Source organism: Oncorhynchus masou, chromosome 12 (assembly GCF_036934945.1).
Source record: "Oncorhynchus masou masou isolate Uvic2021 chromosome 12, UVic_Omas_1.1, whole genome shotgun sequence".
NCBI lineage: Eukaryota > Metazoa > Chordata > Actinopteri > Salmoniformes > Salmonidae > Oncorhynchus > Oncorhynchus masou.
Window position 1 is genome coordinate 34,635,210 of NC_088223.1, and position 23,879 is coordinate 34,659,088.

Here is a 23,879-nt window from a genome sequence, read left to right on the forward strand (position 1 = left end):
AGAGCTCTCCAAGGTGCTGAGCGCATTTTCAGCTCAACCAATGGCTCGTTTGACTCCAATGTCAACAAACAATATTTTGTCTCGACGTCAATAGCAGACGCTATTGCCGAGCCTCTTTAACAAGCACACTGCCCAGTGTGCGCAAACACTCTCCTAGATGCACGGTAATCTATCCTTTTCTAAACGGGTTTAATGATCACATGACGTCCGTTGCAAATTACCCTTTGACAGGTTGACACAAGCTGTAGGCCTTGGCGTTTAGCTCAAATGAACCAACCACGGTGTAGACTATATCCACAAGACAGAGCAAACATGGCCTATTAGCCTATCACACAATTTCCTTTAGTTCATCTACAGCGCCTTCATGTACATGTCTGATAATTTTCTTAAAGGTCCAATACAGCCGTTTTTATCTCAAAACCAAATAATTTCTGGGTAACAACCTTATTAGCCAGGTTTCCCTCCAATTGGCCACGATTCAATATTCTTGCGAATGTTTAAAACATCTGCATAAAACAATATGTGCATTTTTCCAAATGTTTCCATTAAATTAACTTGTTGCGGATTAAAGCTTTATGACATAGTGTACATGAAGATATGTTGCAGTTAAATTCCCATTGCATTGTCAACTCTACTGATGGTTTTGGCACCAAAACAATGTGGCATTATATAGTGAATGTGCCCACTCTGGTCTTGGCATGTGCGCTCTAGCCAACAGATTGCAGATACAATGCGGGTATAACCTGTTACATAATGAGATTAAATATCCGGGGTCTTATAATTTGTCAAATGGCAGCCAAGCATCGATCATTATGTGACCAGAAGAAGGAGCATCAAGCTCATCACCATGCACTTTCATCAAACTCAAGTTCATTTTCATTTATTTAATTTGTAGCCTAAAAAACTGCATGCTTTTCTGAGTCATAGTGGGAGGGACCACACACCATATCATCGAGAGACTCCTCCAAGTTTACTTCGATATTTACAGTTAGATGGAGCTGACAGAGATGGTCGCCTCACTTCGGAATATTAGGAAACTATGCAGTATTTTGTTTTCTTTAATGTATTATTTCTAACATTGTTACCCCAGGAAAACTTAAGTCTTATTATATACAACCAGGAAGAACTATGATATATATATACTTTGATATAAGAACAATGCTAATTTACCAACATTACGACCAGGTATATGACTTTCCCAAAGAGGATCCTCTGTTCGGATCACCACCCAGGACAATGGATCTAATTCCAGTAGTCGACCCAAAACAACGACGCTGCAGACGAAGCGGCCACCTGGCCAGGCTCCGTAGACCTGCACATCGCCCACCGCTCCGAGTATACTACTAGCCAATGTCCAGTCTCTTGACAAGGTAGACGAAATTCGAGCAAGGGTTGCCTTCCAGAGAGACATCAGAGATTTTAACATTCTCTCTTTCATGGAAACATGGCTCTCGGGATATGTTGTCGGAATCGGTCCAGCCACCGGGCTTCTCCATGCATCGCGCCGACAGACAAACATCTCTCTGGGAAGAGGAAGGGCGGGGGTGTATGCTTTAAGATGAACAATTCATTGTGTAATCATAACAACATACAGGAACTCAAATCCTTCTGCTCACCCGATCTAGAATTCCTTACAATCAAATGCCGGCCATTTTACCTACCAAGAGAATTCTCGTCAGTTATAGTCACAGCTGGGTACATTCCCCCTCAAGCAGACACCAAGATGGCCATCACGGAACTTCACTGGACTATTTGCAAACTGGAAACCATACTTCCTGAGGCTGCATTTATTGTAACTGGAGATTTTAACAAAGCAAATTTGAGAATAAGGCTACGTAAATTCGACCAGCATATTGATTGCACTATGCGCATGCGCAATACCCTCGACCACTGCTACTCTAACTTCCCTGATGCATGCAAGGACCTCCCCCGCCCTCCCTTCTGCAAATCTGACCACGATGCCATCTTGCTCCTTCCGTCTTATAGAAAGAAACTCAAACAGAATGTACCAGTGACAAGAACCATTCAACTCTGGTCCGACCAATCGGAAGCCACGCTTCAAGATTGTTTTGATCACACGGGCTGGAATATGTTCCGGTCAGCCTCTGAGAACAACATCGACCAATGTGCTGACTCGGTGAGTGCGTTTATAGAGAATTTCATTGGAGATGTTGTACCCACTGTGACTATTAAAACCTACCCTAACCAGACACCGTGGATGGATGGCGGCATTTGCGCAAAACTGAAAGCTCGATCCACTGCATTTAACCATGGAAAGAGGTCTGGAAATATGTCTGAATATAAACAGTGCAGTTATTCCCGCCACAAGGCAATCAAACAAGCAAAATGCCAGTACACGGACAAGGTGGAGTCGCATTTCAATGGCTCAGACACGAGACGTATGTGGCAGGGTTTACGGGAAATCACGGACTACAAAAATAAATCCAGCCATGTAACGGACACCGACATCACGCTTCCAGACAAACTAAACAACTTCTTTGCCCGCTTTGAGGATAATACAGTGCCACCATCGCGGCCTGCTAACAAGGACTGTGCTCCCCCCCTCCTTCTCTGTGGCTGACGTGAGTAAAACATTTAAACGTGTTAACCCCCGCAAGGCTGCTGGCCCAGACGGCATCCCTAGCCGCGTCCTCAGCGCATGCTCAGACCCACTGGCTGGTGTGTTTACAGACATATTCAATCATTCCCTATCTCAGTCTGTTGTCCCCACATGCTTCAATATGGCTACCATTGTTCCTGTAACCCATGAAGGCAAAGATAACTGAACTAAATGTCTACCACCCTGTTGCACTCACATCTGTCATCATGAAGTGCTTTGAGAGACTAGTGAAGGATCATATCACCTCCACCTTACCGGCCACCTTAGACCCACTTCAGATTGCATACCGCCCCAACAGGTTTACAGACGACGCTATCACCATCACACTGCCCTATCCCATCTGGACAAGAGGAATACCTATGTAAGAATGCTGTTAATTGATGACAGCTCAGCATTCAACACCATAGTACCCTCCAAGCTCATCATCAAGCTGGAGACCCTGGGTCTCAACCCTGCCCTGTTCAACTGGGTCCTGGACTTTCTGACGGGCCACCCCCAGGTGGTGAAGGTAGGAAACAACATCTCCACCTCGCTGACCCTCAACACTGGGGCCTCACAAGGGTGCGTGCTCAGCCCCCTACTGTACTCCCTGTTCACCCATGACTGTGTGGCCATGCACGCCTCCAACTCAATCATCAAGTTTGGAGACGACACAACAATAGTGGGCTTGATTACCAACAACGACGAGACAGCCTACAGGTAGGAGGTGCGGGCACTCGGAGTGTGGTGTCAGGAAAATAACCCCTCACTCAACATCAACAAAATAAAAGAGATGGTCGTGGACTTCAGAAAACAGCAGAGGGCGCAGCCCCCTATCCACATTGACGGGACAGCAGTGGAGAAGGTGGAAAGTTTTATGTTCCTCAGCATACACATCACGGAGAAACTGAAATGGTCCACCCACCTGAGAAGGAGCTGAGAAGGAGCAGCAGCGCCTCTTCAACATCAGGAGGCTGAAGAAATTTGGCTTGTCACCAAAACCCCTGACAGACTTTTACAGATGCACAATCGAGAGCATACTGCCGGGCTGTATCACTGGTACGGCAACTGCACCGCCCTCAATCGCAAGGCTCTCCAATGGGTGATGCTGTCTGCACAACACATCACCGGGGGCAAACTACCTGCCCCCCATGACACCTACAACACCCGATGTCACAGGAAGGCAAAAACGATCAAGGACATCAAACACCCGAGCCACTGCCTGTTCACACAGCTACCACCCAGAAGAGGAGGTCAGTACAGGTGCATCAAAGCTTGGACCGAGAGACTGAAAAACAGCTTCTATCTCAAGGTCATCAGACTGCTAAACAGCAATCCCTAACTCAGAGAGGCTGCTGCCTACATTGAGACCCAATCACCGGCCACTTTAATAAATTTATCACTAGTCACTTAATACAATGACACTTGAAATAATGCCACTTTAATAAAGTTGACATATCTTACATTAGTCATATCACATGTACAGTATATACTGTATTTTATACCATCTATTGCACCTTGCCTATGCCGCTCGGCCATCGCTCATCCATATATTTACATGTACATATTCTCATTTTAGCCCTTTAGATTTGTGTGTATTAGGTATTTGTTGGGGAACTGTTAGATTACTTGTTAGAAATTACTGCACTGTCGGAACTAGAAGCACAAGCATTTTGCTACACTTACATTAACATCTGCTAACTATGTGTATGTGACTAATACAATTTGTTTTGATTTATTATATCAATATTTGCGCATAAAGGTGTTTCCACTGCTATTTCTCACATTATACATTTTACTGACACAAAAAGAACTTACCTTGTCTAGCATATTTTGTTTTGTCTACAGTTGGACAGTTTAGACAAATTAGCTTTTTCTGTCAGATCTGTCATAAAAAAAATATCAGACAAGCCTTCAGAAAGTAGTCATACCCCTTAACTTATTCCACATTTTGTTGTGTTTCAGCCTGAATGAAAAATGTTTTCCTCACCAACCTACACACAATACTCCATAAAGACAAAGTGAAAACATGTTTTTAGAAAGTTTTGCAGATTTCTTGAAAATGAAATACCAAAAAAATGTGATCATATTACTTTTATACCCTTCCCCAGATATACAGTATGCCTCATCACAAACGTAGCTCTATGGACAGTTCCTTGGTACTTCTGGGTATAGTTTCTGCTCTGACACACTGTACACTGCCAACTGTGGGACCTTATATAGACCAGTGTGTTTCTTTCTAAAATCATGTCCAAACAATTGAATTGGCCACAGGAGAACTCTAATAAAGTTGTAGTGACGTCTCAAGGATGATCAAAGGAAAATGGATGCACCTGAACTCTAATTTGGAGTGTCATAGCAAAGGGCTGTCGTCAAGACAAAGGGTGGCTACTTTGAAGAATCTCAAATATAAAATATATTTTGGCTTGTTGAACACTTTTTTTTGTTTACTACATGATTCCATGTGTGTTATTTCATAGCTTTGATGTTTTCACTATTATTCTACGATGTAGAAAACAGTCAAAATAAAGAAAAATCCTTGAATGAGTAGGTGTGTGCAAACTTTTTACTGGTACTTGATGTAAAGGAGGTGTTTCTGTATTTCATTTTCAATACATGTGCGACAATGTCTAAAAACACGTTTTAATTTTGTCATTGTGGGGTATTGTGTGTAGATGGTTGAGAAAATAAATCAATTGAATCCATTTTGAAGGCTATAAAACATGCTGAATAAGTCAAAGGGGATGAATACTTTCTGAAGGCACAATACTTTACTAGTATAAAAAGGTTGGATGGAAACCTGGTTTCTGTGATTGTTTTCAATTAAAATGGCCAAAAAAGATACAAAAATAGCTTATCAAAGAGCAAGAATTTCGCTAGGACTGTGTGGGAGTGGTCTGAGTGGGGAGGGGGAAACTAGCTGTCATTGACAGAGAGGTTTAGGACTCTGTTTCTTATTGATCTGTCCACTGATTTACCACCTGGTGAACCCAAAACAGGTGGTATTTTCAAACAGCTCTTAGACTAAAAGGTCATTATCATCATCTTAAAAATGTCACAGTATTATTCCAACCTTGTAGTATGGAAATATATATAAAATACAGGTCAATCACGCTTTTGACTGCCCTTGTCCTTTAATATCTGAAATCTGTATTTAAAAAAGCCATATCTCATCTTCATATCGCATGCATGAGATTCGTATGATCTCAGCGAAAAGGTCAGACAGGGTGATCTAAGATGTGATAGAAAAGTGCGTCATAGATTTTGTTTTATCTACACCCGCCTCCTTAACCATTTACGGAGTCAGGCTCCAAATTCGTCTGGTATTAAAGATCACCACTTGTCCATCCAGGTCAACTCAAATCTTGAGAGATTGATTCATATTTGTTTGGAAAGTATTATTAATGATGGCAGCACAATTAGTCATATGCATAGTCATTATGGAGCGAAGACATCTGCAGCAAGACAGCAGTGACTGGATCACTCGGCAAGATTAAGGCTTATTGCATTAATGTAAAATTACTTCCAAACGTAAAGTTTATCACCTTGGTCTTTTATCAACGAACTAAAATGTGAGAAATTTTCAGACGACGTGTTTGAATGAAAACTTCTTTTTAGATAGTATTTCTGATGTGTGCAACTTCATCTCATTTATCGACTTTCAATGTCATTATAAGCAACACATTTGGAGATTAACCTAAATAAACGGATTTAATTGCAGCTGTAGGGCTACAAATGCAATAGGAAAATAAGAAGTGAACTTTTGATTTAATGACATCAAAAAGAGCCCGTCTACAATGCAAGAGGATGCGTGGAGCTTTATGGAGATGTTTTATTAAACGAAAATAAATACATTTGTTTATACTTCCAGAAGACAAAGGAATTCAAGACAGTCATACATGCAGACTGACATTTACATTGGCAACGGTATAGGTGCATGGGCGTATCACAAGCCTGTGTCTCGGAAATGTTGTGCGCCTGAGGGGATAGGTCTGTGACCGGGGTCAGTAACAACGCAGGAAGAATGTGTTGCATGCGGTGCCTCGCAGACAGTCACAAAGCCTTCCGATGCGCGGCCCGTGTTTCATAGCGCACCGCTCTCCAACATCACACTGTAAATATGAGAGGAGAGAGAGTGTTAGCAAAATTCGTTAGGTCCTACTTGCACATTTCTGTTCCCAAATAAAAACACATTCGATGTAACAGAAAACTTCTGACAGCACTGTAGGCTCTGCTGGCACTCCAAATATATGACTCTCGGACGACCTTTTGCGCTCATTCAGGTTTGCGTTAGGTGCGTTTTGGAACTGAGATATGTAAGGTAGATGTAAAAGAACGTAGGTTATTCTTAACTTACCCGTGGAATGAGACTTGCTTTCTTCTCCACTGATAGACCTAACATGTTGTCTTGCTGACCGCCTTCTAGAAGCCCCTCGAGCACATCAGCCTTAAAAAAGTCGCCAATAAAGATATTTAGAACCATCTTCACTATCAACCCAAATAAATATTGCATCGCATCTATTTCTCGACATTAGCTTGAAGGCGGAACGATTTAATCGGCTACTAGACATTGGGCAAGAATGGGCGCAAATGCATAATGTCCATAATAGATATCTTACATAGCTCATTGAACTACAGGTAAAAGTAGACTGTCTTCAATCTCCATCACAGAATAGTTACACATCATTTGATGGTACAACATAAATAAATGCTTGAACAAGTTCTGGATTGGTTGTTTTTTTCCTAAAATCCTTAAAAAGGACAGAAAAATAAGTAAATGAGTAAATTTGACACACCAAATTTCTGGTGACATATCCCAGTGGAAATTGTTCCTCTTGTGAAGAGAGTATGTTATCGGGTGACATCTGCTCCTGGCAATCAACACTGAAGACAGACAGACAGACGCCCAGGTAGAAGACTGCGCGGACCCTGATGCTGTCCATGGTGCTGAAAATCTTCCGCTTGAACTGAGTGAATGAGAAACAAATCGTACTTCAGCAAAGTTCTCTTGGCAACTATCTGTGACTTTGGTATTATTCTCTCCCTCTCTATTTTGCAGTTCAGGTCCTCACTCCTTCTGCTCATGGGTGCTGCACTTGCTTCTGTTGTTGCCTGGAAACTTTCTCTATTTATATAGAACCGGCCCGGTGCTGCTCCCATTTCGCTCGAACGTCATCACCTTGGTCTCCTCAGACCGTGTTTTGCAAGGATTGGGTGAGATGGGTATCTCGGTCAATGATATTAAACATTCCCACCACTCCAAGGAATTCAACCACCAGGGTGAAACTTTAGGAGCCGATCCATAGTAGTGGGATGTAGTTTGGGGGTGCTGTGATTTTTCAGGGTGGGGGGTAGGGATGCAGGTAAGAACAGCATGCACAGTGGACTACTTTTTATGATTTTTTAACTTAATGTATTTGAGTGTTTACCAGCATTTACCAGCATACCACCTGTACGCTCTCGTTGGCTGGCCCTCGCTTCATACTTGTTGCCAAATCCACTGGCTCCAGGTCATCTACAAGACCCTGCTAGGTAAAACCCCCCCTTATCTCAGCTTGCTAGTCACCATAGCAGCACCCACCTGTAACACGTGGCTGGCCCTCGCTTCAAACTCGTCGCCAAACCCACTGGCTCCATGTCATCTACAAGACCCTGCTAGGTAAAGCCCCCCTTATCTCAGCTCGCTAGTCACCATAGCAGCACCCACCTGTAGCACGTGCTCCAGCAGGTATATCTCTCTGGTCACCCCCAAAACCAATTCTTCCTTTGGCCGCCTCTCCTTCCAGTTCTCTGTTGCCAATGACTGGAACGAACTACAAAAATCTCTGAAACTGGTAACACTTATCTCCCTCACTAGCTTTAAGCACCAGCTGTCAGAGCAGCTCACAGATTACTTCATTTGCACATAGCCCATCTATAATTTAGCCCAAACAACTACCTCTTCCCCATACTGTATTTATTAATTTAGCTCCTTTGCACCCCATTATTTCTATTTCTACTTCGCACATTCTTCCATTGCAAATCTATCATTCCAGAGTTTTACTTGCTATATTTTATTTACTTCGCCACCATGGCCTTTTTTTGCCTTTACCTCCCTTATGTCACCTCATTTGTTCACATCATATATATACTTATTTTTCTACTGTATTATTGACTGTATGTTTGTTTTACTCCATGTGTAACTCTGTGTTGTTGTATGTGTCGAACTGCTTTGCTGCTTTGCTTTATCTTGGCCAGGTCGCAATTGTAAATGAGAACTTGTTCTCCTCCTGTCTCAGCCTCCAGTATTTATGCTGCAGTAGTTTATGTGTCGGGGGGCTAGGGTCAGTTTGTTATATCTGGAGTACTTCTCCTGTCCTATTCGGTGTCCTGTGTGAATTTAAGTGTGCTCTCTCTAATTCTCTCTTTCTCTCTTTCTTTCTCTCTCTCGGAGGACCTGAGCCCTAGGACCATGCCTCAGGACTACCTGACATGATGACTCCTTGCTGTCCCCAGTCCACCTGGCTGTGCTGCTGCTCCAGTTTCAACTGTTCTGCCTTATTATTATTTGACCATGCTGGTCATTTATAAACATTTGAACATCTTGGCCATGTTCTGTTATAATCTCCACCCGGCACAGCCAGAAGACTGGCCACCCCACATAGCCTGGTTCCTCTCTAGGTTTCTTCCTAGGTTTTGTCCTTTCTAGGGAGTTTTTCCTAGTCACTGTGCTTCTACACTTGCATTGCTTGCTGTTTGGGGTTTTAGGCTGGGTTTCTGTACAGCACTTTGAGATATCATTTGATGTACTAAGGGCTATATAAATAAATTTGATTTGATTTGATTCTCAACTTGCCTACCTGGTTAAATAAAGGTTAAATAAATATAAATGTGTAACTCAAGTCTGATAAGTATATGTACAAAACACTTAATCTGATAATGCTAAGTAAGTTTGAACACATACTCAATCAAGGGTTTTTCATTATTTTTTGCTATTTTCTACATTGTAGAATAATAGTGAAGACATTAAAACTACGTAAAAAAAACATATCCAATCATGTAGTAACCAAAAAAAGTGTTAAACAAATTAAAATATATTTTAGATTTTAGATTTTTCAAAGTAGCCAACCTTTGTCTTGATGACAGCTTTGAACACTCTTGGCTTTCTCTCAACCAGCTTCACCTGGAATATTTCAAAGTACCCACCCTTTGCCTAGAAGACAGCTTTGCACCCTCTTGGCATTCTCTCAACCAGCTTCATGAGGTAGTCACCTGGAATGCATTTCAATTAACATGTGTGCCTTGTTAAAAGTTCATTTGTGGAATTAGTTTCCTTCTTAAGCCAATCAGTTGTGTAGTGATAAGTTCAGGGTGGTATACAGAAGATAGCCTTATTTGGTAAAAGACCAAGTCCATATTATGGCAAGAACAGCTCAAGTAAGCAACGAAAAACGACAGTCCATCATTCATTTAAGATATGAAGGCCAGTCAAATTTCAATAACTTTTGAAGTTTCTTCCAGTGCAGTCTCCAAACCCATCCAGTGCTATGATGAAACTGTCTCTCATGAGGTCTGCCATAGGATAGAAAGACCCAGAGTTACCTCTGCTGCAGAGGATAGGTTAATTAGAGTTACCAGCCTCAGAAGTTGCAGCCCGAATAAATGCTCCACAGAGTTCAAGTAACAGACACATCTCAACATCAACTGTTCAAAGGAGACTGTGTGAATCATGCCTTCATGGTCAAATTGCTGTGAAGAAACCAATACTGAAGGACACCAAAAATACAAAAAGACTTGCTTGGGTCAAGAAACACGAGCAATGGACATTAGACTGTTGGAAATCTGTCCTTTGGTCTGGAGTCCAAATTTCAGATTTTTGGTTCCAACCGCCGTATCTTTGTGAGACGCAAAGTAGTTGAACGGATGATCTCTGCATGTGTGGTTCCCACTGTGAAGCATGGAGGAGGAGGTGTGATGGTGTGGGGGTGCTTTGCTGGTGACACTGTTGGTGATTTATTTAGAATTCAAGGCACACTTAATCATGATGGCTACCACAAGCATTCTGCAGCGATATGCCATTCCATCTGGTTTGCACTTAGTGCAACTATCATTTGTTTTTCAACAGGACAATGACCCAACACCTTCAGGCTGTGTAAGGGCTATTTGACCAAGAAGGAGAGTGATGGAGTGATGCATCAGATGACCTGGTCTCCACAATCACCCAACCTCAACCCAATGTAGACGGTTTGTGATGAGTTGGACCGCAGAGTGAAGGAAAAGCAGCCAAAAAGTGCTCAACATATTTGGGAACTCCATCAAGACGTTTGGAAAACTATTCCAGGTGAAGCTGGTTGAGAGAATACCAAGAGTGCGCAAAGCTGTCATCAAGGCAAAGGTTGGCTACTTTGAATAATCTAAAATATAACATATATTTTGATATGTTTAACACTGTTTTCATTTCTACATGATTCCATATGTGTTATTTCTTAGTTTTGATGTCTTCACTATTATTCTACAATGTAGAAAATAGTAAAAATAAAGAAAAACCCTTGAATGAGTAGGTGTGAAAACTTTTGACTGGTACTGTATGTTTTCCAGTTTTTAAAAATATTTTGCCAATGCAACTTATTTGTATGTGAAAACTAAAATGGTCTTATTATATTATTTTCCATTTTAGTAGACGTTCTTATCCACAGCTGGTAGCTTCATTAAATAGTACCCGCAAAACACCAGTCTCAACATCAACAGTGAAGAGGCGACTCTGAGATGCTGACCTTCTTGGCAGAGTTGCAAAGGAAAGCCATATCTCAGACTGGCCAATAAAAAGAAAAGATTAAGATTGTCAAAAGAACACAGACACTGGACAGAGGAACTCTGCCTTGAAGGCAAGCATCCCGGAGTCTTCACTGTTGATGTTGAGACTGGTGTTTTGCTGGTACTATTTAATGAAGCTGCCAGTTGAGGACTTGTGAAGTGTCTGTTTCTCAAACTAGACACTCTAAAGTACTTGCCCTCTTGCTCAGTTGTGCACCAGGGTCTCCCACTCCTCTTTCTATTCTGGATAGAGCAAAATTGCACTGTACTGTGAAGGGAGTAGTACACAGCGTTGTACGAGATCTTCAGTTTCTTGGCAATTTCCCGCATGGATTAGCCTTAATTTCTCAGAACAAGAATAGACTGACGAGTTTTAGAACATAGTGATTTGTTTCTGGCTATTTTGAGCCTGTAATCAAACCCACAAATGCTGATGCTTCAGATATTCAAGTTGTCTAAAGAAGGACAGTTTTTATTACTTCTTTAATCAGAACAACAGCTTTCAGCTGTGCTAACATAACTGCAAAAGGGTTTTCTAGAGATCAATTAGCCTTTTAAAATGATCAACTTGAAATAGCTAACACAAGGTGCCATCGGAACAAAGGATTGATGGCTGCTGATAATGAGCCTCTGTTCGCCTATGTAGATATTCCATAAACAAATCTGGCATTTCCAGCTACAATAGTCGTTTACAACATGAACAATGTCTACACTGTATTTCTGATCAATTTGATGTTATTTTAATGCACAAGAAATGTGCTTTTCTTTCAAAAACAAGGACATTTCTAAGTGACCCCAAAACTTTTGAACGGTAGTTTATATATTTTTTTATTATGATTTTCAGGGCGTGCTGCAGCACTACCCTACTATTTTTTTTTAATTTTTACCTTTATTTAACCAGGCAAGTCAGTTATGAACAAATTCTTATTTTCAATGACAGCCTGGGAACAGTGGGTTAACTGACTGTTCAGGGACAGAACGACAGATTTGTACCTTGTCAGCTCGGGGGTTTGAAGTCACAACCTTCTGGTTACTAGTCCAACGCTCTAACCACCAGGTTTATATCGTGCCTCCAAAGTTGCAGCCTGGCCTCAAAGACTAGATGTAACATAGTACATGTAAATCTCTGCCACTTAAATTAGTATGTTACTTTGTTATGGATACATAACAAAGAGGGAGGTTTGTCTGGAAAGATGGACAGGCGTATAACATGAACGTCTAGTAACCCAAAGGTTGCGTGTTCGAATCACATCACAGACAATTTTAGCTCATTAGCTACTTTGAAACTACTTACTACTTTTTAGCTATTTAGCATGTTAGCTAGCCCTTCCCCTTACCCCTAACCTTAACAGTAACCTTAACACCTAACCTTAACCTATAAACCCCCTAACCCCTAGCCTAGCTAACGCTAGCCACCTAGCTAACTCTAGCCACAACAAATTGGAATTTGGAATATATTATATGTATTGCAAATTCGTAAAATATTATATGAATCGCAATTCGTAAACATACTGTATCATACGAATTGTAATTCGTAAGATATCATACGAAATGAATGAAGGAAACTGCAATATGGCTAGTATAAACGCATATTAATTTGCAACAGGTTAGAAGAATTATGTTAATTAACTTGTGCACACTTCTAATACCGTCACGAATAGGACGAGATTGTGTAATATAGTCTAATATGAGATTACTGATCACCTGTGACCAATAGCAATCTATAAAATAGGCTTAACTGACATGATTCAATTAAATGCCATATTATTTTTCAATATTTAGGCCTAAATGCACATGAGGGGTTTATGGCTGTTTCTCAATGTTGTGTGACTGACTCTGCCTACAGTGCCTAAAGTACAAAAGCAAGTGACACTCTCCCATATGTAATTTGCTGGGATACTTCATGCATTGCTCCCTCGCTAGATGAGGACATCACTCTAGGCGTTAAGGCTTGAATTATTGCCTCTCTGTGGAATTTTCTCTCTTTAATGTTATTCTAGTGTGATTGAATCCAATAATTATCTGCTAGTGTTTATGGGCAATCAAGGCTACCTAGAGAATAGGTCCACCATAAATGTCAAATTGCTCAATATATGGTGTCCAACAGATATATCCTAGGCCTAGACAATATCTGAGCAATTTCTGGTCCGTAAACAACATGCCTACAATCAATTTAAAAAAAAAGTTTCCTCAAAGCAAATATCGAAGGAAGAGCGCCGGTGTCAGGTGCACAGCTTGTTTCAGAGAATGAGGGCAAACTGTGCGTTTCTCAGATTTAGTAAGGCGCTTTGGGATTAGACCCCTGAGGAGCGTTAAATGGGACCATGCATGCACTGGCCTCTCTTTACAGTATGGCTTTGATGAGTTAGAATGCAGTTTGCGCTTTGTGGAACTCAAAGTACAAGGAGGCTTCAGGCTTCTCCCGCGCGCATCACGTGGGTCCGTCTTATATTAGACCTATAAATTGAAAACACGTCTACAGACTTGTCCTCACTGTTCGCCTCCGGGTCGGTATCAAAAGTAGGATTGCACAGGTGCAAAAATTATATGGTCCCACTGATTGCTAGAGAACGTATCTGAAGCATCACACAAGCACAATCTTTCTGGAACATTGTGCTAAGTATGAAACAGTTGGGAAAAGTATTTCTGTGTCATGTTGAATTTACGGAATCAAACGTTTTCAGAACATCACAGTAGATAGATACATGTTCGACAGCTGTCATCACTGTGGTCTCCTTATAATCTACTGCAGAAGGTCTAGCTCAAGGATCCCTCTCCATTACCAGGGCGTAATTACGTGCATACTTTCCTGACTCTCCCCAGCCACAGATGTGTGAAGGTGGAAACTGGACTGCAGTGTTGAGCCATGATGGACGTCCATTGGGAAAGTGGCTACAGGTGATATGCAATTATAATAGAAAGGCACACGCTATTGTGCAAGTGACGTGGACTTTCACATTTGGCCACCTTAAGGCTGCAGCTATCCATTGTTGACTAATTGGTAGGCCAAGTAAAGGTGTAAGTAATGAAATGATTCAGTGATTCCCGAGTGAACTGATTGGTCTCATCACAGTGGTTCTTGGATTGATGTGGTAATTCGGGGTTAAATTGGATGTGGGGGAGCCCTACGAGAGGTTAGGGTAAGGATTGAGCCAGGGTTCATCAAATGGGTTAGGGTTATGCCAAGATTAGGGTTAGGCTTGAGACAGGGTGTGGACCAAGGTGCCAGGGTTCCGGTCTAGAAGCATGGTTTCGACTGCTCCTAAGGTTTTGCTTCTGTTACTACAGTTTAACTGACGCCTGGCCCATAGACGGCCACAAAACATCCATTGAATTATTCAAATTATTGAAGCTGAGGCTTATAGCATGACTTTGAAACAATGACATTGATTCAAACAAACCATTTTATTAAAAACATTGATGTAAGGTTAAATAACATGTCTAATCAAATCTAAAATTCAACATCATTTCAACAACCCAATTGATTATAGGATTATTCATTTTTTTAAAGTTTCTATGTGGAATTTTCTAGGCAATTTCTACATATACAGTGGGGAGAACAATTATTTTATACACTGCCAATTTTGCAGGTTTTCCCACTTCCAAAGCATGTAGAGGTTTGTATTTTTTTAACTTCAACTGTGAGAGACGGAATCTAAAAAAATCAAACAAGAAAATCACATTGTATGATTTTTAAGTAATTATTTTGCATTTTATTGCATGACATAAGTATTTGATATCAGAAAAGCAGAACTTAATATTTGGTACAGAAACCTTTGTTTGCAATTACAGAGATCATACGTTTCCTGTAGTTCTTGACAAGGTTTGCACATACTGCAGCAGAGATTTTGGCCCACTCCTCCATACAGACCTTCTCCAGATCCTTCAGATTTCGGGGCTGTCGCTGGGCAATACAGACTTTCAGCTGCCTCCAAAGATTTTCTATTGGGTTCAGGTCTGGAGACTGGCTAGGCCACTCCAGGACCTTAAGATGCTTCTTACAGAGACACTTCTTAGTTGCCCTGGCTGTGTGTTTCAGGTCGTTGTCATGCTGGAAGACCCAGCCACAACCCATCTTCAATGCTCTTACTGAGGGAAGGAGGTTGTTGGCCAAGATCTCACGATACATGGCCTCACGTATCCTCCCCTCAATACGGTGTAGTCGTCCTGTCCCCTTTGCAGAAAAGCATCCCCAAAGAATGATGTTTCCACCTTCATGCTTCACGGTTGGGATGGTGTTCTTGGGGTTGTACTCATCCTTCTTCCTCCAAACACGGCGAGTGGAGTTTAGACCAAAACGCTCTATTTTTGTCTCATCAGACCACATGACCTTCTCCCATTCCTCATCTGGATCATGCAGATGGTCATTGGCAAACTTCAGATGGGCCTGGACATGCGCTGGCTTGAGCAGGGGGACCTTGCGTGCGCTGCTGGATTTTAATCCATGACGGCGTAGTGTGTTACTAATGGTTTTCTTTGAGACTGTGGTCCCAGCTCTCTTCAGGTCATTGACCAGGTCCTGCCGTGTAGTTCTGGGCTGATCCCTCACCTTCCTCATGATCATTGATGCCCCACGAGGTGAGATCTTGCATGAAGCCCCGGACCGAGGGTGATTGACCGTCATCTTGAACTTCTTCCATTTTCTAATAATTGTGCCAACAGTTGTTGCCTTCTCACCAAGCTGCGTGCCTATTGTCCTGTAGCCCATCCCAGCCTTGTGCAGGTCTACAATTTTATCCCTGATGTCCTTACACAACTCTCTGGTCTTGGCCATTGTGGAGAGGTTGGAGTCTGTTTGATTGAGTGTGGGGACAGGTGTCTTTTATACAGGTAACGAGTTCAAACAGGTGCAGTTAATACAGGTAATGAGTGGAGAACAGGAGTGCTTCTTAAAGAAAAACTAACAGGTCTGTGAGAGCCGGAATTCTTACTGGTTGGTAGGTGATCAAATACTTATGTCATGCAATAAAATGCAAATTAATTACTTAAAAATCATACAATGTGATTTTCTGGATTTTTGTTTTAGGTTCGGTCTCTCATAGTGTACCTATGATAAAAATTACAGACCTCTGCATGCTTTGTAAGTAGGGAAACCTGCAAATCGGCAGTGTATCAAATACTTGTTCTCCCCACTGTACATAGTTCTTATGATTATATGGAAATTAGATTGATGTAACAACCTGTTAGTCAGAATAAGCCAATTAATTTAAGTTTGTTTTACCTTAATTTCAATGTTTACAACGCTGTTTGAAATTAGATAAAAACATTACTGGTTGATTACTTTTTTCAAATCCAATGTCTTTCCCACGTTGATTCCACGTCACAATACGTTGACAAATTACGTTGAAACAAGGTTGATTCAACCAGTGTGTTCCCAATACGTTGACAAATTACGTTGAAACAAGGTTGATTCAACCAGTGTGTTCCCAGTCTCTGATGTAGAGATCTAATGCTGTGGTTTGCACACGTGAACTGATCACAACCCAGCCAGGCTAGACCCCATCCCTAATTTATCTCTTTCATTTCAGCAGACAAGTGGTGTGGAAGTGGGTGGTGATAGTGTTAATGAGCCATCAATGCAAAGAAAGCAATTAAATCCCTTCTTTTCATCCATTCTCCATGATGGACAACCGCTGTTCTGATTTACAATGGCAATGATGTTGCATAGAATGATTACCTGTGTGTTTGGTTGTGATACAGACAACTCTCACTGTCACTAGGATTAGTCTCTCACTGCGGTAGAATTCAGGGCATCAGTAATACAGAACTGGGGTAAGAAAATGTTCCTTGACATGTCATTTACACCTTGGCGATTATGGAGGAGACAGAGAATGTGAGTTCATCCTGACCTCACTCAATCACAAATACCCTCTCCATCTCTCCCTCCCTTGAATATGGAATGCACAGGGCCTTGCTGGCCAGTTCAGACCAGTTTCTAATACTTCACATCTGATTCCCAGGTAAATGATTTGTCCATTCTTACTAGCGCTATAGGAATGGACAGTTGGTCTTTACCCTGCAGTGCCTCCTCTCAAACAGGGAATAGAGAAGGATCACTCCTCCACCCTTTTCTAGATTATTGTATGGCTTGGAATTGTCAATGAGCCAACACAACTAGATGACTCACTCTCTCTCTTTATTGGAGTGACCAAAAACTGTTAAGTGTCCGTGTTACAAATGAACTACTCAGTTTCAGTGTTGCAGTCCTGTCAAAATGCGATACTGGAAAAAACATACCACAAAGCAATTGGCTGAAGTATTTGGAAGATATTAGCTAAACGTTTTGCATGCAAAGATCACTGAGAAAACAATTTACGCGAAGAACAGACACTAGATGGTACACCAAGGCCATAATATAAATTAAAACTTGACAACATATATTTGTCGGTTTTGATTGTTTACATGTCTGTGTGTGCAGTTGTGTGTGGGAGCCTTTGACAGACAGCCCTGCATTATTCAGAGGTGTGGGGTCTACCATGTCCCCGTCAACAAGATGTTAGGTCATTTTTCAACCCTGCACCTGATTATCCCAATAACCTTGTGAAGCACACGTCTAGAGGAATAAACACTCTGAAATATGTATAGGTAGTGCGTCACCGGCATCGTGCGAGGCCTCCCCAAGGACCTCTCATGTAGAAGGGAGTTTCACTCTAGAGCTGGCTTTATGAAGGACTCACTGACTCAACAGGTCTGCAATAGTCCACCAAGGACTATTAATGAGATTTACTACACATGACTTCGGAATTACCCTAGCCAGTTAGTTTGCACATCACCACAATTTAACTTGTAGCCGGTGGGGATTCAAGTTGAAATATAGCCCAAACTGCTGAAAGCTGGCACAATCGTGTCTCAATATATGTATCCTTACTTCAGACCTCCATGCATACAGTACTCCAATCTAGCAGTAGCTAATGAAATGTGTATCAAGTGGTATTTGTTATCAAATAAAATGTGTGATTTCAAAGGAGAACTGTTTGATCTGATAAGCCACAGATACAGTGCCTTGCAAAAGTATTCATCCCCCTTGGTGTTTTTCCTATTTTGCTGCATTACAACCTTTAATTTAAATGGATTTTTATTTGGATTTTATGTAATGGACATACACAAAATAGTCCAAATTGGGGAAGTGAAATGAAAAAAATAACTTCTGGTGCAACCAATTACCTTCTGAAGTGACATAATTAGTTAAATAAAGTCCACCTGTGTGTAATCTAAGAGTCACATGATCTTAGTATATATACACTTGTTCTGAAAGGCCCCAGAGTCTGCAACACCACGAAGCAAGGGGTACCACCAAACAAGCGGCACCTTGAAGACCAAGGAGCTCTCCAAACAGATCAGAGAAAATGTTGTGGAGAAGAAAAGACAGGCTTGGGTTATAAAAATATCAGAAACTTTGAACATCCCACGGAGCACCATTAAAGCCGTTATTAAAAAATGGAAAGAATATGGTACCACAACAAACCTGCCAAGAGAGGTCCGTCCACCAAAACTCACAGACCAGGCAAGGAAGGCATTTATCAGAGGCAACAAAGAGACCAATGATAACCCTGAAGGGGCTGCAAAGCTCCACAGTGAAGATTGGAGTATCTGTCCATAGGACCACTTTAAGCCGTACTCTCCACAGAGCTGGGCTTTACGAAAGAGTGGCTTTGCTTAAAGAAAAAATAAGCAAACACGTTTGGTGTTCACCAAAAGGCATGTGGAAGACTCTCAAACATATTAAAGAAGGTACTCTGGTCAGATGAGACTAAAATTGAGCTTTTTGGCCATCAAGGAATACTATATTTCTGGCGCAAACCCAACACCTCTCATCACCCCGAGAATACCATCCCCACAGTGAAGAATGGTGGTGGCAGCATCATGCTGTGGGGATGTTTTTCATCAGCAGGGACTGAGAAACTGGTCAGAATTGAAGGAATGATGGATGGCGCTAAATACAGGAAAATTCTTGAGGGATACCTGTTTCATTCTTCCAGAGATTTGAGACTGGGACAGAGGTTCACCTTCCAGCAGGGCAGTGACCCTAAGCATACTGTTAAAGCAACACTTGAGTGGTTTAAAATGTCTTGGAATGGCCTAGTCAAAGCCCAGACCTCAATCCAATTGAGAATCTGTGGTATGACTTAAAGATTGCTGTACACCAGCGGAACACATCCAACTTGAAGGAGCTGGAGAAGTTTTGCATTGAAGAATGGGCAAAAATCCCAGTGGTTAGATGTGCCAAGCTTATAGAGACATACCCCAAGAGACTTGAAGCTGTAATTACTGCAAAAGGTGGCTCTCCAAAGTATTGATTTTGAGAGGGTAAATAGTTATGCACGCTCAAGTTTTCAGTTTTTTTGTCTTATTTTTGTTTGTTTCACAATTTGTTTTATTTTGCATCTTCAAAGTGGTAGACATGTTGTTTAAATCAAATGTTACAAACCCCCCAAAAATCTATTTTAATTCCAGGTTGTAAAGCAACAAAATAAGACAAATTCCAAAGGGAGAGAATACTTTCGCAAGACACTGTACATGTCCATTTGGGGTGTGGAATTCAAGGGCATGTGATGGTATCACTCCTCTCAATCTTATGATGGTCTATTGTCAAATCAAATCAAATCAAATTGTATTGGTCACACACGTGTTTAGCAGATGTTATTGTGGGTGTAGCAAAATGCTTGTTCTAGCTCCAACAGTGCAGTAATATCTAACAAGTAATATCTAACAGTTTCACAACATATACCAAAAATACACGTACATCTAAGTAAGGAATGGATTATATATACATATATGTCAGAGCGGCATTGGACTAAGATAGAGTGGCATAGTATAGAGTACAGTTTATACATATGAGATGGATGATGCAATATTTACACACAATTAATGTGACTAAGATACCGAAGAATAGATGTGTAATGCTAGATACGGAACATTATTAAAGTGGCTAGTGATCCATTTCTAAAAGTGGCCAGTGATTCCTAATCTATGTCTATAGGCAGCCACCTCTGATGTGCTAGTGATGGCTGTTTAGAAGTCTGATGGCCTTGAGATAGAAGCTGTTTTTCAGTCTCTCGGTCCCAGCTTTGATGCACCTGTACTGACCTCACCTTCTGGATGATAGCGGGGTGAACAGGCAGTGGCTCGGGTGGTTGATGTCCTTGATTGTCTTTTTGGCCTTCCTGTGGCATCGGGTGCTGTAGGTGTTCAGGAGGGCAGGAAGTTTGACCCTGGTGATGCGTTGGGCAGATCGCACCACCCTCTGGAGAGCTTTGCGGTTGTGGGTGGTGCAGTTGCCGTACCAGGCGGTGATACAGCTGACAGGATGCTCTCAATTGTGCATCTGTAAACGTTTGTGAGGGTTCTAGGTGTTAAGCCAAATTTCTTTAGCCTCCTGAGGTTATAACCAGGCCTATATGTATGTGTTCTTGGTGCTTGGTAGGTGGCATTTATTACCATTTAACAACACATTATCATCTAACAACATTGATTGAAATCAGTGTGTAGCAGCAAGTGGCCATGAGTCAAACATTTCACGCCAGTCACTCAGGTGTGCCACAGGGATCAATTCTAGGTCCTTGATTATGACTAATAGACAACATTGGGAAATAGTTCAAAACAACCATTGTACTCATTATGCAGATGATACTGTTGCTTACTCTAATGACAGTAGTTCAGTCTCTGCTTTTAGAAGAGTGAAGCGGACAGCATTGATAATTCTACTAACCTTGTCCACAGTCCTCCTGTTATTGTAAACCCTAGGTATTGTTTTGTCTGGCCCAAACTTGGAGAGTCAAAGGGATATCGGAGGGCTATCTCCATCTCTCTGTTGGTTCACTCGCTTGTACAACTGTCCCTTCCTTGTTTTAGCTGAGAGTATTCACATTTTCACCCAGTAGCTAATGATAGTAACTTAAGTAATTGTGTTCTGAGTATAGATGCTTTCTATAAATGTCATGTAAATGTAGGAATATACAGGACATGACATTATCGGGTCCAGTATGGCAGTTTGAATGCCATGGCATTTGTATGCCACAAATGTTAATTTATGCCCTGCCATGCCATGTTACCTTTTCCAATGTTTGTGTGTGAGAAAGCTGAATATACAGAACATGGTGGAAAAAATGTTTTTGTATCTCTTGGGAGGTCATCTACTGAAATTAGATTGATTAGAGCATTTTTGGAATGTGTGAAAATAAAATGAATGGTTTTACACATCTTGTTGTGGTCTAGCCTCTCTATCATAAGCGAAAACAGCTAGACCATCTACCATTGATCGCCAAAGAACACCCAGTTATTCTAAATACATTTTTTATTACATGCTCAAATGTTCCAGGGAATACATTAATTAATTTAGGGCAACTAAAAGGACCAAAAGAAGATGTTACACTATTGTTTCTCAAATAGGAAATTCGTGAGAATGCTGGTTTCAAGACTAGCCCCTTGTTACACTGGTGTCAGAAGTGGGATTGGAGACCGCAGATGAGATAACCAAATATTTAGTATTAGAGACTTGAGATAAAGTGTGGCTCAATGTAATGGGAAACAGTGAAAACCACCACTTCTTTCGGGGTCCAGTGTTCTGCCCAACAATTCAGTTTGGGTTGGCATCCCTGAAATACATGTATCTGTAAACCCAGAGGTCTTGCTTGGTTTCCTTCTTAACGGGGACTTGCTGTAGCAACCTTATGAATGACCCAATCGAGCTTATATGAGTTATTTATACAATGCACAGAGATGCTTTATCAAACTGTTCAGATTTCAGAGAAGTCCAGCTGAAAAGAGCAGATTAATAACCGGTTCAGACTCGTCTTATCTCTCCTCCTCATCAACGAGCCGGCCAGGTACATCTCTACTGACCTTACCATGTATTTCTTTTTAAATGCCTTCTGACACCTATTTTCTCTCTCCGTGCAGACCTATTGACACGGACGCCGCTTCTCCAGCCCGTGCGCGCATCATAGTTATCTTACTGACTCACAAATGATTAAAGTGGCAGACGCAGGATCCCGAAGCAGCGTGACATTTTCAATCCCATTTGTGTTGTTTGTTAATTATGTGATCGTACTGAAGTGGCAGCAACTGGATACATGTATGGGAAGGGAGGCATTGTTCTGGCAGCATGTTGGTGCGACATAGTGTTTTGACCAGGGGGTTTTAAGTGGTTGTTTACATGTTCAACCTACCACCAGGTAAACAGATGATTTCAACAGGTTCTTCAGTTTGACTAATTAGGCCACGTTGACTGGCCAGATTTGTAGACTTCTTGTCGAACATGCCCTGAAAACATGAGATGCAACCACATTTAGGTGTTTGTCTTGGAAATACTGCCACATAAATAGCGTGTTCCTGAATACTGAATTGTCAATGTGTGCCCTTGAGGTGGCTTTTAGTGTATAATATAATTCAGTTGAGGCATAGTTAGATGGCAACTTCATTCCGCAATGAATAATATGGGCAGAACCTTGTGTCAGTGTGAGACTGCTACACATTCATGAGATTAGTCATTTCCTCAGAGCACAGTGTGTTCCCATGGCTTGAATGCGCAGGTCCGACAACATGCGGCAAGCAAAGTTAAGATTCAAATGCCAAGCTAAGGAAATTATTATTATTATTATTATTATTTGTTGCCTGAATCGAGGAAACGTTCTAAGCCGCCAATGTCTTATTTCAGCTCCTGTCTCTCGACGCTCTAAAAATTAGAGGTTCAACAAGGGTTCTTCTAAGATCCTAAAAGTTATTCGAAGAACCTTATGGTTCTTGGCACTGAAAATTGACCCCAAAAGGTTTGTCCAAGAACCCCATAGAAGGTGGGGTTCTTCGAGGAACCTCCTTAGTTGGTGGGGGTTCTTGCAGGAACCTAACTGCCCAACTGAAACATTTGGATTTGAATTTAAAAGAGCAGCATGTGCAGGCACTTAACTGAAAAATGTAAAGATCTCCTTCATTTAAGGTAATGTTTGTTCCTTATATGATCTAAATTGATATTGTTTTAGGATGATACAGTCTATCTTTTCATATTTGTGCAAATATTTGTAAAGCAGAAAATAGACACAATTCAATGGATATCAATTGACACAGAGGTAAGAATCTGTAGGCTGTAAGAACATGTTGACGGCTAATTGTATTGGGTGCAGATGACATATCTGCTCACTTTAGTGTCTGTGTCTGCTCGTACACAGACGAGGAGGCATACAAAGGTTTGTCAATTGGTATTGGTATGTTATGCAGATCACATATGTACCATCCTCCTCCCTTTCCTCATCAATGAATATCCCATAGGCCTCTACATTATAGACAAGGTATGTGTATGAAAACCATTATCAGAACAGGTTGTTTTTTAAATTCCCATTTACCACAAAAACCAAGGTATGAATACTGACTTGTACATGTTTAATTAAACATCTGTATAATCTTTTTTTTAATGGCTTCACAGACTTCATCCTCCCTACACCTCTGATGAATATAACAGGAAACATCTTCAATCACCACGCACTGCAAAATC

At 41.3% G+C, this 23,879-nt stretch overlaps 1 protein-coding gene across 1 annotated transcript; it reads right to left on the minus strand.

Annotated features, from left to right (window-relative positions):
• Positions 1-6,417: 6,417 nt before the first annotated feature.
• On the minus strand, positions 6,418-7,684 carry LOC135549079 (niq CART3-like). The gene is made up of 3 exons (XM_064979142.1): positions 7,396-7,684; positions 6,957-7,046; positions 6,418-6,711 (listed from the first exon to the last, which is right to left on the minus strand). Exons 1-3 carry the CDS (start codon positions 7,540-7,542, stop codon positions 6,604-6,606), a joined length of 345 nt encoding a protein of 114 aa, XP_064835214.1. The 5' UTR covers positions 7,543-7,684; the 3' UTR covers positions 6,418-6,603.
• Between the last annotated feature and the right edge of the window lie 16,195 nt (positions 7,685-23,879).

Excerpts from the sequence above, each read along its gene's own strand:
- LOC135549079 (XM_064979142.1), bottom strand. The coding sequence starts at position 7,542 with ATGGACAGCATCAGGGTCCGCGCAGTCTTCTACCTGGGCGTCTGTCTG. Across the intron at positions 7,047-7,395 it reads GATATGTCACCAGAAATTTG|GCTGATGTGCTCGAGGGGCT; the intron begins GTGTGTCAAATT and ends GACTTTTTTAAG. Across the intron at positions 6,712-6,956 it reads AAGCAAGTCTCATTCCACGG|TGTGATGTTGGAGAGCGGTG; the intron begins GTAAGTTAAGAA and ends TCATATTTACAG.